The 14,170-nt window shown below is 40.6% G+C and overlaps 2 protein-coding genes across 2 annotated transcripts; both read left to right on the forward strand.

Annotated features, from left to right (window-relative positions):
• Positions 1–3,336: 3,336 nt before the first annotated feature.
• LOC311253180 (trace amine-associated receptor 13c-like) lies at positions 3,337–4,970 on the forward strand. The gene has a single exon (XM_084346967.1). The coding sequence runs from the start codon at positions 3,340–3,342 to the stop codon at positions 4,327–4,329; it is 990 nt and encodes a 329-aa protein (XP_084203093.1). The 5' UTR covers positions 3,337–3,339; the 3' UTR covers positions 4,330–4,970.
• An 870-nt stretch (positions 4,971–5,840) lies between these two features.
• LOC311253338 (trace amine-associated receptor 13c-like) lies at positions 5,841–6,939 on the forward strand. The gene has a single exon (XM_084347230.1). It carries the CDS (start codon positions 5,926–5,928, stop codon positions 6,934–6,936), a length of 1,011 nt encoding a protein of 336 aa, XP_084203356.1. The 5' UTR covers positions 5,841–5,925; the 3' UTR covers positions 6,937–6,939.
• Positions 6,940–14,170: the final 7,231 nt, after the last annotated feature.

Below are 14,170 nucleotides of genomic sequence, written 5' to 3' on the forward strand. Positions count from 1 at the left end.
TTCCTGGGTGAAGCACATTAACCAGTGACCTCTGACTGCAAATGTCTGTCTTTTCACCTTGAATGAAACACTGTATGCACAGATTTTGTGTCTGACAGCAAAAGAATATCACACATGCAAATATGAAGATAGAAACATCAAAATGGCAATTATCTTGTGATTTGTATCTCTTCAGTAATATTCTTTCAGTGGAAATTGTCCTTATTTTACTTTTTTCTGTTCCAAATTGTCATTATTGGCACTACTATTCAGCGCTGTACTGCATCTTTTATTACCTTTCTTGTCAGCTGTGCTATTAAAAATGATCCAACCAGTGTGGTCTTTATCTCTGCCATGTTCAATCTACTTTAACACTGAACTGCTGTCAAATGCACTTCCTGTCTTCCCTGCAACTTACTGGTTGTGAGAAGAAACACAAAAACTTGGAATTTCTAGCCACTAAATGCAAAAAACAGGTTCTGCCCCACCAAGTAAAATATACATTATGTGCATGTGCAATAAGTATAAAACTACATATTCACATATATATTCTGAATTATCACTTTGCCTCAATAGACTTACCAATTTGAGAGCTACGCCCAGGTGTCTGTGTGAATCAGGCCTGTGAATCACAATGATTTGAAAATAGTTAGAAAACAATTTGAGTATACAGGGCAATTCCTTAGGTATAAACCTGTAAAAACTCAAATAAAATGTAAAAGATGAATTTGCTGAACAGATCAACCGGTTCTTGATAAAATAAATCTCAGCAAATCAGTTGAATTGGGCCACGGTCACAAGGCATTCACATTCTGGCTGTAGCCACATGGGGGCGATGAGAGAACAGTTTACTGCAGAAGGTGCTTTCTGCCTCTTTGTACAGCAGAAAGATTTCGGCCTATAGACCTACAAAATACACCAAAACCACCTCAATTTCCCCTTTTTAAAACCAATTCATTCTGATTAAATTCTCACTAATTGTAAACTACATTTACATTTAGGGCACATAGCAGATGCCTTTGCCCAAAGGCTGCCATTGAAGGTGCTGACCAGCACATCAGGAGCAGTTTGGGGTTCAGTATCTTGCCCAAGGACACTTCAGCATGCAGACCAGGGGAATCGAACCAGCGACCTTCAGATAATAAGATGCTGCCTCTACCCCTGAGCCACAACCGCCCGATTGATTGCACGACTTGTATTTCACAGACACAATAGTTTGTAGTGTTGCACTGGACTCGTAAGTTGAAATGTCTACTGTAGCCCATCTATCCCCAATAACATTTAATCAGTTTTAATTCTCATTAACACCCCCCTAATCAAATTAAATATGAGAAAGTAGGGTATTATATGTTCTGTTATAAACATTTGATCTTGAATTAAAGTAAATGAGGAGTTCAAAACATGAAAACTGAGCTCAAACTATTGTCTATTTGAAAATATATATTTTTAAAAACACACTGCTCTTTACTCATGTTAACAACATTTGCAAATACTTTTGTAGTGCCTTAACCAGTCTATTGGAACATCCTTTACAATGTTTTTTGGGCAGTGGGTCTTTTTAATCATTTTCTTAAAGGTGAGATATGTACATTTACATTTACATTTAAGACATTTAGCAGACGCTTTTGTCCAAAGTGACTTACAATAAGTATATTTGTCACAAGAAAGAAACCACAACATATCACCATCGATAAAGTAGGAATGAAAAAATAGAAACAATTTTCAAGCCCTCGTCTGAGCATAGTAGCTGCTATTTATCACCTTTGTTTGCTCTCAGCGATGGAAGTACCAGCCGGCCAGCTGATGTAGTGGAGCGAAGGTCTGACCAGTGTTTGGAGGTAGATGGGTGCAGTTCCGTTGACAGCCTTGAAGGCCAGCATCATCGTCTTGAATCGGATCTGGGCTGCAAAAGGAAGCCAGTGGAGGTCACGGAGGAGGGGGGTCACATGGGAGAATTTGGGCAGATTGAAAACAAGGCGCGCTGCAGCGTTCTGGATACGCTGCAATGGTTTAGTCGCAGAGGCTGGGAGTCAAGCCAAGAGCAAGTTGCATTAGTCCAGGTGGGAGATGACCAGCGCTTGGACCAGGAGTTGCATTGCGTCCTTTGTAAGGAAAGGCCGGATCCTCCGGATGTTGTAGAGGGCAAATCTGCAGGATCGGACCACAGTAGTGACGTTGGGGGTGCAGGATAGTCTGCCGTCGAGGATTACACCCAGGTTCCTCGCAGTCGATGATGGCGATACTGTGACATCCTCGACAGTGACTGATAGGTCCATGCCAGGGCAGTCTTTCCCCGGGATGAAGAGGAGTTCAATTTTATGAAGATTGAGCTTGAGGTGGTGCACAGTTGTCCCAGCGGAGATGTCTGCCAGGTATTCCGAGATGCACGTTGCAACGTGGGTATCGGAGGATGGGGGAAAACAGAGGAACAGTTGGGTGTCATCTGCATAACAATGGTAAGAGAATCCATGTGATGTGATTGCAGAGTCTAGTGATCTAGTGTATAGTGAAAACAGAAGTGGTCCTAGTACTGAGGGACTTGAGGGACACCGGTTTCCAGATGGCAGGGTTTGGACAAGGAGCCATTTCATATGACCTGAAAAGTGAGTTTTGTTTGTAATATGTGAACCAGGTTAGAGCAGAGTCAGCGATGCCAAGTCCAGCCAGAGTGGAGAGGAGGATTTGGTGGTTGACTTTGTCAAACGTCAAGGAGTGTTGACAACAGACGAGCCCGGACTCAGAGGGGAATAGCGCTAGCATTTCATAACAAAATATTGATGAAATGAACTAGTTTCGTGGCAGATAATGCGTTATATAGAGGCTGTGTGTCGCTGCCCCGTCTCTCCCATTATATGGATATATCGCCGCTACACTGGATCTAATTTCGTCCGAACGACGCCGAATGACACCAAAGTTATCTGGGTGAGTAAATGACCATATATTTTGCCAGAAATAAGGTCCAGGTTGTAAAAAACGGTAATTATCCTTTAAATCTGTATTTTGTGATGTTCAATTCCATTTAGTTTAATACATTCAAGTGTTTTAATTTCTACCTTTGCTTAAAATCCTTGTTGATCGACTTTTGAGGTGGTAAAGGTATATACCAAACAGGACTTGTTCTTAGCTACTTGTTGAAAATACAGATTATACAACTAATTGCTACCACCCATATGCACCTAAAGATCAATACAATTTAACCTGGGATCAATACAATAAAAGTTTAGGGATGGGGGAAGTGATGAAGATGATGAAGAGGGAAAGATGTTGCATCATCCATAAGGTGCTTGGAGAGGCGGACCGGCAGGTTAGAGGAGGATAAATCAGCTTTCTGATGGGGAGTTGCATCTCTTCTCCTCCCTGATGGACGATGCTGAGGGCCCTCTGCTCTGCTTTCCCAACCTCAACTCCTCCTGCAGGAGGGTGCTGCTTCGACCCCGCTCTGAGACTGCAGTACTCTACACCCTGCTGGCCTCCATCTCTCTGCTCACCGTGACACTCAACCTGCTCGTCATCATCTCCATCTCCCACTTCCAGCAGCTTCACACCCCGACCAACGCCCTGCTTCTTTCACTGGCTGTGTCCGACCTGGTGGTGGGGCTGCTGGTGATGCCCATCGAGGGCCTGCACTACATAGAGACATGTTGGCTGCTGGGGAGGCTTATGTGTGCTCTGACTCCTTTTGTTTCTTACTGTCTGGTCTCTGCCTCTGTAAGCAACATGGTGCTTATATCCATAGACCGATATCTGGCTATCTGTGACCCACTGCTCTATTCCTCTAAGATCACACTGAACAGAGTTAAAATTTCAATCTGTGTATGCTGGGCCAGTTCAATTATCTACAACGGGTGCATTCTGATGGAACACTTGGGGCAGCCGGACAGGTTCAGCTCCTGCCACGGGGAGTGTGTGGTGGTCATCAGCCACATCTCAGGAACTGTTGATCTCTTTATGACCTTTGTCGGTCCTTGTACTGTCATGGTTGTTCTCTATATGAGGGTGTTTGTGGTTGCTGTGTCTCAGGTGCGTGTCATTCGGCTGCAGACTGCTGCCACCACTGTGGGAGCAGCTCCAACCGCTAAAAAATCAGAGAGGAAGGCAGCCAGGACTCTTGGGATTGTGATAGCTGTGTTTCTGATGAGTTTCTCTCCGTATTACTATCCCACTTTCATAGGTGCGGACACCTCAAACAACTCGTCATACTTTGCGGTGTTGTCTTTGATCATTCTGACCAACTCTTGTGTGAACCCTCTGATCTATGCTCTCTTCTACCCCTGGTTTAGGAAAGCTATCAAACTCATTGTCACCCTAAGAATACTGCAGACTCACTCCCGGGAGCTCAAGATCTTGTAGACAGGACTGAAATGATCAGTGTTCAGGCACTTTTCAGTTTTTTGTTTCACCTCTGGTCAATCATCACAGACCCTCTACAGGGCCTCATTTTGTCGCACACTTGTGTTGTAAAGAGCTTTTTCTCATAAATACACACCTCATTCCTGGGTGAAGCACATTAACCAGTGACCTCTGACTGCAAATGTCTGTCTATTGACCTTGAATGAAACACTGTATGCACAGATTTTGTGTCTGACAGCAAAAGAATATCACACATACAACTTTGAAGATAGAAACATTAAAATGTCAATCATCTTGTGATTTGTATCTCTTCAGTAATATTCTTTCAGTGGAAATTTTACTTTTGTCTCTTCCAGGTTGTCATTATTGGCACTACTATTCAGCACTGTACTGCATCTTTTATTAACTTTCTTGTCAGCTGTGCTATTAAAAATAATCCAACCAGTGTGGTCTTTATCTCTGCCATGTTCAATCTACTTTAACACCGAACTGCTGTCAAATGCACTTCCTGTCTTCCCTGCAACTTACTGGTTGTGAGAAGAAACACAAAAACTTGGAATTTCTAGCAACAAAATGCAAAAAACAGGTTTTGCCCCACCAAGTAAAATATACATAATGTGCATAAGTATAATACTACATATTCACATATATATTCTGAATTATCACTTTGCCTCAATAGACTTACCAATTTGAGAGCTACGCCCAGGTGTCTGTGTGTATCAGGCCTGTAAACCACAATGATTTGAAAATAGTTAGAAAACATTTGAGCATGAAAGGTTGGAGATTTACAAAAATAAAATAAAAAATGAATAAGAGGAAAAGAATAGCTGACAATTAACAAGGTATATCTCACAATGGGGAGTGGTAGACAGCTGTTTACTGGGCAATTCCTTAGTTATAAACCTGTAAAAACTAAAATAAAATGTAAAAGATGAATTTGCTGAACAGATCAGCCTTTTCTTGATAAAATAAATCTCAGCAAATCAGTTGAATTGGGCCACAGTCACAAGGCATTCACATTCTGGCTGTAGCCACATGGGGGTGATGAGAGAACAGTTTACTGCAGAAGGTGCTTTCTGCCTCTTTGTACAGCAGAAAGATTTCGGCCTATAGACCTACAAAATACACCAAAATCCCCATTCGGCCAAACTTTAAAGCATTCTACCACCTTGTGTTCCCCTTTTTAAAACCAATTCATTAGGATCAAATTCTCACTAATTGTAAACTGATGGCATAACTTGTACTTCACAGACACAATTGTGATGTTCAATTCCATTTAGTTTAATACATTCAAGTGCTTTAATTACCAACTTTGCTTAAAATCCTTGTTGATCGACTTTTCAGGTGGTAAAGGTATATACCAAACAGGACTTGTTCATAGCTACTTGTTGAAAATACAGATTATACAACTACTTGCTACCACCCATACGTACCTAAAGAGCAACACAACTTAACCTGGGATCAATACAATAAAAGTTTAGGGAGGGGGGAAGTGATGAAGATGATGAAGAGGGAGAGATGTTGCATCATCCATAAGGTGTTTGGAGAGGCGGAACAGCAGGTTAGAGGAGGATAAATCAGCTTTCTGATGGGGAGATGCATCTCTTCTCCTCCTTGATGGACGGTGCTGAGGGCCCTCTGCTCTGCTTTCCCAACCTCAACACCTCCTGCAGGAGGGTGCTGCTTCGACCCCGCTCTGAGACTGCAGTACTCTACACCCTGCTGGCCTTCATCTCTCTGCTCACCGTGACACTCAACCTGCTCGTCATCATCTCCATCTCCCACTTCCGGCAGCTTCACACCCCGACCAACGCCCTGCTTCTCTCCCTGGCTGTGTCCGACCTGGTGGTGGGGCTGCTGGTGATGCCCATCGAGGGCCTGCGCTACATAGTGACATGCTGGCTGCTGGGGAGGCTCATGTGTGCTCTGTCTCTTTATGTTTCTTTCTGTCTGGTCTCTGTCTCTGTAGGCAACATGGTGCTCATATCCATAGACCGATATCTGGCTATCTGTGACCCACTGCTCTATTCCTCTAAGATCACACTGAACAGAGTTAAAATTTCAATCTGTGTATGCTGGGCCTGTTCAATTATCTACAACGGGTGCATTCTGATGGACCACTTAGGGCAGCCGGACAGGTTCAGCTCCTGCCACGGGGAGTGTGTGGTGGTTATTAGCCACATCTCAGGAACTGTTGATTTCTTTATGGCCTTTGTCGGGCCTTGTACTGTCATGGTTGTTCTCTATATGAGGGTGTTTGTGGTTGCTGTGTCTCAGGTGCGTGTCATTCGGCTGCAGACTGCTGCCACCACTGTGGGAGCAGCTCCAGTTGCTAAAAAATCAGAGAGGAAGGCAGCCAGGACTCTTGGGATTGTGGTAGCTGTGTTTCTGATGAGTTTCTCTCCGTATTACTATCCCACTTTCATAGGTGCAGACACCTCAAACAACTTGTCATACTTTGCAGTGTTGTCTTGGATCGTTCTGACCAACTCTTGTGTGAACCCTGTGATCTATGCTCTCTTCTACCCCTGGTTTAGGAAAGCTATTAAACTCATTGTCACCCTCAGAATACTGCAGACTCACTCCCGGGAGGTCAAGATCTTGTAGACAGGACTGAAATTGATATATACATGATATATACATATATACATATACATGAAGGATGAGAAATACTAAAGGATTTTCTGGCATGTTTTCATTATCAAGGACTTGAATGTTTTGGTGCAGTTCTTTTCATTTCATCTGTGTGCTGACAACATAATACTTTGCTTATAGATAGATACTGTACATGTGAGTGGTTTAACTACCACTGACCACATGTGCAATGACAATTATATGCATGTCTTATCAATGCTTTTTTAATTAATGCATGCCAATATATTGTGACGTCTTTGTTCAACCCGGGGCCTGACTTTGTTAGTTTCTCTACTTCCTCATTACCTTAGTTAGTTTTATACTAAGCAAAATCTCCATAAGTCAAGGTACTGTATTTTAAAAAATCAATATCGATGTCACAAATCTGTGTAGCATCTGAATTACGTCCATGCAAAAAGTGAAATTTCAAAAACAGAATGAAAAAAAATGCCTTCACACTGTCTTCTTCACTTGCAATCAGAGAAAATGTCTTTTTTCAGGTTTTATAACCTGATGAAAGACTGTGTACTGAAACAATATTTGAAAGTGAAGAAGACAGTGTGCAGGAGTCTTTTATTCTGACTTTGTCGACCTTTGGTCCTCTACTACACACCTGTCGATCCACAGGTGTGCAAAAGTTTTTCTCTGTGAATAATCAAATCAAATAAGAATTCACTAAAAAATACTCATTCACAACCACTTTATCTTTATACTTGGTATATTCATCTGAATTTTGCCTCTATGTCTATAGACTTACCTGTAAGGCAGGCCTTCTCTCATTTCAGGTCTCGTAAGCCTGCAAATCATAATAGTTTGGAAAGGTTATTAAATGATATTTGAAATATATATTTACTATATTTCTAGGAGGAAATTCTTTGACAGTTTTGCTGGGTATAAATCGTTAAACAGCATCAATATCCATGTTTTACTCTCATTTCAGCATATATATACATGTATATATACATATATGGCACTTTTATTAAGACAGCAGTGCCTTTAAATTGAAAGATTATTCTATTTTATTCAAATACTAGATTTATTTGATACAGCCCCTGAAAAATCATATAGTAGTTTCCTTATATTAGTGGGTCTTAATCATGAAGAAGCAACCTCAGATTGATACTGGAGGAACATACAGGTACACTCAGCTGCAGTACCGGTACCGGAAGCAGCAGGGGGCGGTGTTGCACCGTACGTTTGGTGGCTGACATGACTCTGAGACGCTTGTTGTTGGTTTTAACACATCAACATGTCTGTATGACATTAAATATTTTCATTTAAAACAACTTACAGACGTTTTGTCAAGCCGGCAGCGTCGTTTTTGACGTAAAAACACACAGTTTATCAGACACTAATGAGCAACTTCCTAACTAGCTAGCTGCTTGCTAACTTCAGCCCGACAAGTTCATCAATAATAGCCATTTCTAACTGGTAGCACCTGACATGTGAGTTTTCTAGCTATTTGTGCATTTATATGGCTAAACCTTGTTACATATCACAGCAAAGTTACCTGCACGACGCCATTTCTTTTTCCTATGGTGGCGAAGTCATGTCCCGCCCTCCTCGGTCTCTGATTGGCTAGTACTCGTCGCCTTCGCTGCATGAAGAGTCAGATTGGTCAGGGATAGGTTGAGAGTGTCAGGGTAAGCCAATCAGAGACGGAATAGGGCGGGTCATGCCTTCACCATCCTAGAAAAGAAATATCCTGTCAAACTGGCAATCCTAATAACACAGTGTGATTATATTTACAAAAATAATTTATTGGCCTCTTATAATGGGTACATATCCTAAATATACATAATATGTCTGAACCTTTTTTTTCTACAATTTTTGTAAAATTTTTGTTATAAGTTAAGTCCTTCTAATGGATAAAATAAATACATTTTAGCTCCACTTCTATGTGCCATGCATTAACATGAATGACATCTTTAATCAGTTATTTCTTCCTGCGTTGTTTTCTGTCTTAAAACAAGTCAAAAAGTCAACTGATTTGTAGGCTACTATAATGTGTCTACTGTCTATGCAGAACTCCCTGTGGACTGTACCCAGGCTGTGGGTGACTCCAGTCCCACAACAATAAGGCCTCCCGCTTACTCATGAACACTGTGTTGTTGTTTGTGCCACAGCAGGAGGACTGGGTGGTCCACAGGCGAGGTTGCTTTTACTGGATCTTTGACATAATGACTGAATTATCATTTTGGGTGAAGCCATCCTTTAAATATTCCAAAGTACTAACATGTATGGTTGACGAGCAGAAATGTGTTTTAAGTGAAACATTTATTTAAAGTTCTTACACAATAAAAATCCTCTCAAAGAAGACTCCAAAACACAACCACTTAAACAAATCCATTAAAAACACTTTCAGACCCACACACATAATTCTTTAACACAATTTTGAATTTGCCATCAAATTTAACAATCTTTCCTCTTTGTAAAACTCTCATAATCAAAGAGCTCCTTGTTTTTGCCAGCAGATGGCGCCGGCTAATCTGATTATCCATGAAATGATCCACGAGGCTGATCAGTTGTATGTCTCCAGGCTAGTTTCGGTGTAGAGGATCCAGAATGTGCTGTTACTAAACTTGCACAAACCACAATGCATTCAGAACTGGGCACTCACATGGATAAAGTATTCAGGGTAAGAAACACTTGCTTTGCTTGGCGTGCTTTTCATTACAACGACTCCATCAACCAGGCGTCAGATGAGAGGGAATCTGCTTCCATAACTGTTTAGCTTGCAGTCATAATTTGCAGGAATCACCGAACATAATCCCTGTAAACCCTAATTTTCTGTTATCCAACTTTCTGGTCACCCCTATAAAATCAGGTTTACTGAGTTCAGTACTACCCTTTGGAGTACCATCGTGTTTTTAGGTAACCCAAGCAGTATACTTTTAGAACTTGTTTATACAGTGATAAATAGTTAATACAAAAATAGTCACACCCAACCACAGGGTGATTTTCGGATTATCTTGTTTCCCTGGAGGATAAATATTTGATGTCCATTTGTTCTTTGATTCCTGTGTAGGTGGAGGCTGATCGCAGGAAGAGAGGCCAAAGTGCTGGAGTCCAAGGGGACATGGGAAAGGGGCCATCAATGTCATTTAGGGTTGCATGCAAGCCCAACTCAAGACAAGGCAGAGCAGGTGAACAAAGCAGCCAGTTGGTGCATTTTACTTTCAACTTAAAGAAATGGCTGTTTAACTGGGATTTTTCCATCGACTCAGTTACATGCATGAATCATGCGATCACATATGTAATTGAAGGTCTCGGTCTTGTTAACGTAGGGGTTAGGCCGTCATTACACGAAATCCACAAAGCATTTAATTATGTGCTGCAGACTGTGTTACAACACTGCGCAAGGATCTCACGAGTAGAATGTCAAAAAAAGATGTTCAAAGCCTCCAATAAATCCAAAGCAAATCTACTTTTGTTATTAATTTACATGCTGTGTTGTCTCAAGGTGAGGCCCAAGCTGCGTTAGCCAAAGCAGAGGCTAAATCCAAGGCCATTCGTCTGCTGTCAGAGGCTCCAGCTGAAGACGTATAAAGTAGATTTACTGGCTTCATTTGTCAGCCATGGATTAGAAAATGATCCTGTATTGTTTGGAAATGTTATTCCCAGTGTTCTTCATTGTGCTTTGGGACGTTTGAAGATGAATTTGTTTGAAAAATGTATTACAAATCTTGGAATTAGTTAAATTTCAAGGTATGTTTTTGTTCAAAGGATTTGGTCGACATTCTGTTTGCTGTTAGATCCAGCACATGTCATTTTTACAGGATTGTTATTCAAATTAAACTACCAGGATAAACTGCTAACCAGTGAGCTTTAAGGATAATGGTAGGCAGATTTTGCTGCCCTCAGACGGAGCCAGGCTAGCCATTTACCCTTGTTTCCAGTCTTAATGCTAAGCTAAGCTAACCGTCTCTTGGTTGCAGCTTCTTATTTATGCTGCGTCAAATTTCCAATTTGTTTGGACAGACATGTCGGAACTAGAAAATTTCCAACTTCCTATGAGAAAGTGTACAATGAAACACCACACAAAGTCCAAATTCCTACTTATTAACTCAGGACATCAATCTGCTTCACAAGGGAGCTGTCTGACATCATGCAACAAAGGCAGCGTCCATGGGAAGGGTTTAGCACGTATTTATAGACGACTTTGTATTAGGCTTGTAAATGAAACGTTCAGATACGAGTGCCTTAATTTCCAAGGTATAATGGCGTCTGTTACCTCTGTGTCATTTTTCCTTTTCTATTTCTATTATAATGCCAGCAGGCTGCTCTGCCGAGGGTTCAATAGTGTGTACGCTTGCCAAAGAGGCAACGTCTTTTTTATGGTCAGCCAAGTTTTTTGTTCACTTTTGGCGTCTTGCACCTAGAACGCTTTGATGTTGGAAGTTGGAAATTTCAATTAGGAAATTCCGACCTCTGCCGCTTACTGGAACGCAGCATTACAGATGGATCTGAAAGTGATATCTTGAATCTTGAGCTTTTCATCTAACTCTCAGCGGAAGGCAGAGAAAGCACATTTCCTCAAACTATTCCTTTAAGTTATGGTAAAAGAACTCATTTTTCAAAAGAGAAGTTTCACTTTTAGTACTCACCAGCTATCTGAAGCAAGTAATTGTAAAGTTGTCTTGGTGATGTGATAAAAATGGACTTTCTTTAAGTTTACAGGAGCTTTCTCTAATACAGTTACAGTATGACAATGAAAAAAACATCAAAAATTCAGGAATCATCAAAACAGACGTCAGATATTTAGCCACTGTTGTATGAGGATGATTAAACTGCAGCTAGGTAGAGCAACAGTTGTCGAAATCGTGTTTAACAGTGGAAAAACATTAACGTTATCTCAGTGATGTCAATAACACCAGCTGTGGGTTCAACTGACTACAAACATTTACAAATGGACGACTGTTTAAACCCAGCTCAGCTTTTTTCTTCGGTAAGTTGTCACAGTCTATGATGATACACTCTCAGGTGTTCTTAAATCGAGAATATATTTACCTGTAAGGCAGGTTTTAAAGGGTCACCTATTGTAGAAAGTGAGATTTTCTTTCTTTTGATTATAAAGCAGGTTTAGGTGCTTTATAAATATTGTAAAACACTCAATCCATAAATGCACGCAACCCGTATACAGAAACTTTGCCATTAAACAAGTTGTCAGGACTTTTGTGGGCTGTGCCTGCTCAGGCCTGTGAAAAAAGATGACCAAAGAAAGAGAGGGGCGAATAGAGGTGCTGCAGCACTGGACAGTTTGAGAAAAATAATGTTGTTTTTTTAACATTAAAGCATGTAAAATAAAAGTATGAACCTGATAATGAGCATAATATGGGATTGCAATATGTTGAAAACAATTTCCATCCTGTTTTTTCCCTCAGGCGGTGACCATTTACAGCACAACAGGCGAAAGTTGATAGCATAAAGAGCAAGACAGAGGAACCCAGTGAAGAGCCCCCGGTCCAGTCAATGTGAGCTCAGTAGCAGAGGATGCCATTACTACCCTGAACTGTAGAAGAGGCTGAAAAAAGAAGAGGCACTTTTCCACAATTATGGAGTACAATGGCACTGCTGTGTGGTGGTGCAAAGGGCACTCTATCTACTGCAGGGGAACAGGATGTCGAGGCCGAGGAGCAGCACTTGAAATACACACTAAATGCCTAGGGAGGACATGTGGGAAGACAGAGAAACTGAACCACAAATGATGGTATTTATGTTAGTCAGGTGTTGGACCTGGACTAAATCCACTGAGACATTTACTTGTGATATTATGTAGACATGAGTGAACATTTCAGGCCCATTGTCTGGTTGGTCATGGTTGCAAAATAATTGAATATATGTTCAAAAGCAGTTGTTTTTATTTATTTTGTTTTCTATATTGCCTACAACCCCCTGTATTTTTTAAAAATAAGAAAAATGGCAACTTAAGAGCCTGTAGTATTAGGAAGAAACAGTGTAAAATAATCTATTATGAATGAATGAATTTATTTGGGCGTTAATGACCAAAAAATGTAAATATGGGCACTAAGAAAGTAAAATAAAAAAATTTAATGTTGGAAAATTGTGTCATTAACTTTGCAACAGTATGGTTTCTCCAATGAAGAAAACATTTTTGCATCTGAACAACACCACAGAGGAAATCTGTCTCAGATATATTCTGTAAGTTGGAGATTGCAGGTCACTCAAATGGATTTTTAATAATCAGAAATAATTTCCAAGTTCCTGGTTGTTATAAAAGTGCTGCTTCAATTGACAATCTTGTTCTAATTAGTGCAACTGTATAGTTTCCCCTCTCTTGAGAAATTTCAACCGTAAGCTCATGTGATGATACAACACAGGGGATCCTGTTATTTGGTTCTTCTGGGGGTGTAAAATTTGATCATGTTGACGCCAACCACTTACCTCAAATATTTCCACTGTATCCGGGACAAAATCATTGATGGTGGTGTGATTGGCGGTATATGTTGAAAAGCTGATGCTAAACTGCATTGCTGACTTTAAATGTTGAATAATACCAAATCATGAAGACAATTCAAGACTGCTATTTAAAAAAAAGACACATTTTCAAAAATGGCCACCTGTATTAGAAGCAGTTTTAATTAGTTATTAGTCTGGGACAAAATCATTTTAAAAGAAATGGTGGTGTGATGCTGGATGTTGAGAGGCTGACGCTGAACTACACTGCTGGCTTTAAAAGCTGAATAATACCAATCATGTATGAGAGATGTGGAATATTTTAGAGTTTGCTTATCTATCTATCTATCTATCTATCGTAAGACAATTCAAGACTGTTATATGACAAAAGGACCCTTCTAAGACGTCCACCTGTATTAAATAACCCATGAGAGAATCATTTTAAAAGAAAAAGACACTGTGGGCCTGAGGGTGAGGACCACCCAAGAGGATTAGCGACAGAAAAGGAAAGACTTTTACTCTTTACCCCCTCAGGAAAGTTAATCCTTTCCTCTTGAATGCTATCTTACACATTTTAATTTTCAAGTGGCAGGTAATTTGCTTTCTCTTTCAAACATTAAAAAATAGACCCTTAAAAACATCATCCGGCCTCTTGATTTGTTGGTGCCACAGACTTCGACTGAATAGTACAAAGCCTGGCATTACAAACTGATAAACTTCCCTCCTTCTATCATCTATAATTCTATGCCCCGAGCTCACATGATGAAATGGAGAAACTAAGCAATGACTG

Source organism: Pagrus pagrus, assembly GCF_965226575.1.
Source record: "Pagrus pagrus genome assembly, chromosome: 24".
Lineage (NCBI taxonomy): Eukaryota > Metazoa > Chordata > Actinopteri > Spariformes > Sparidae > Pagrus > Pagrus pagrus.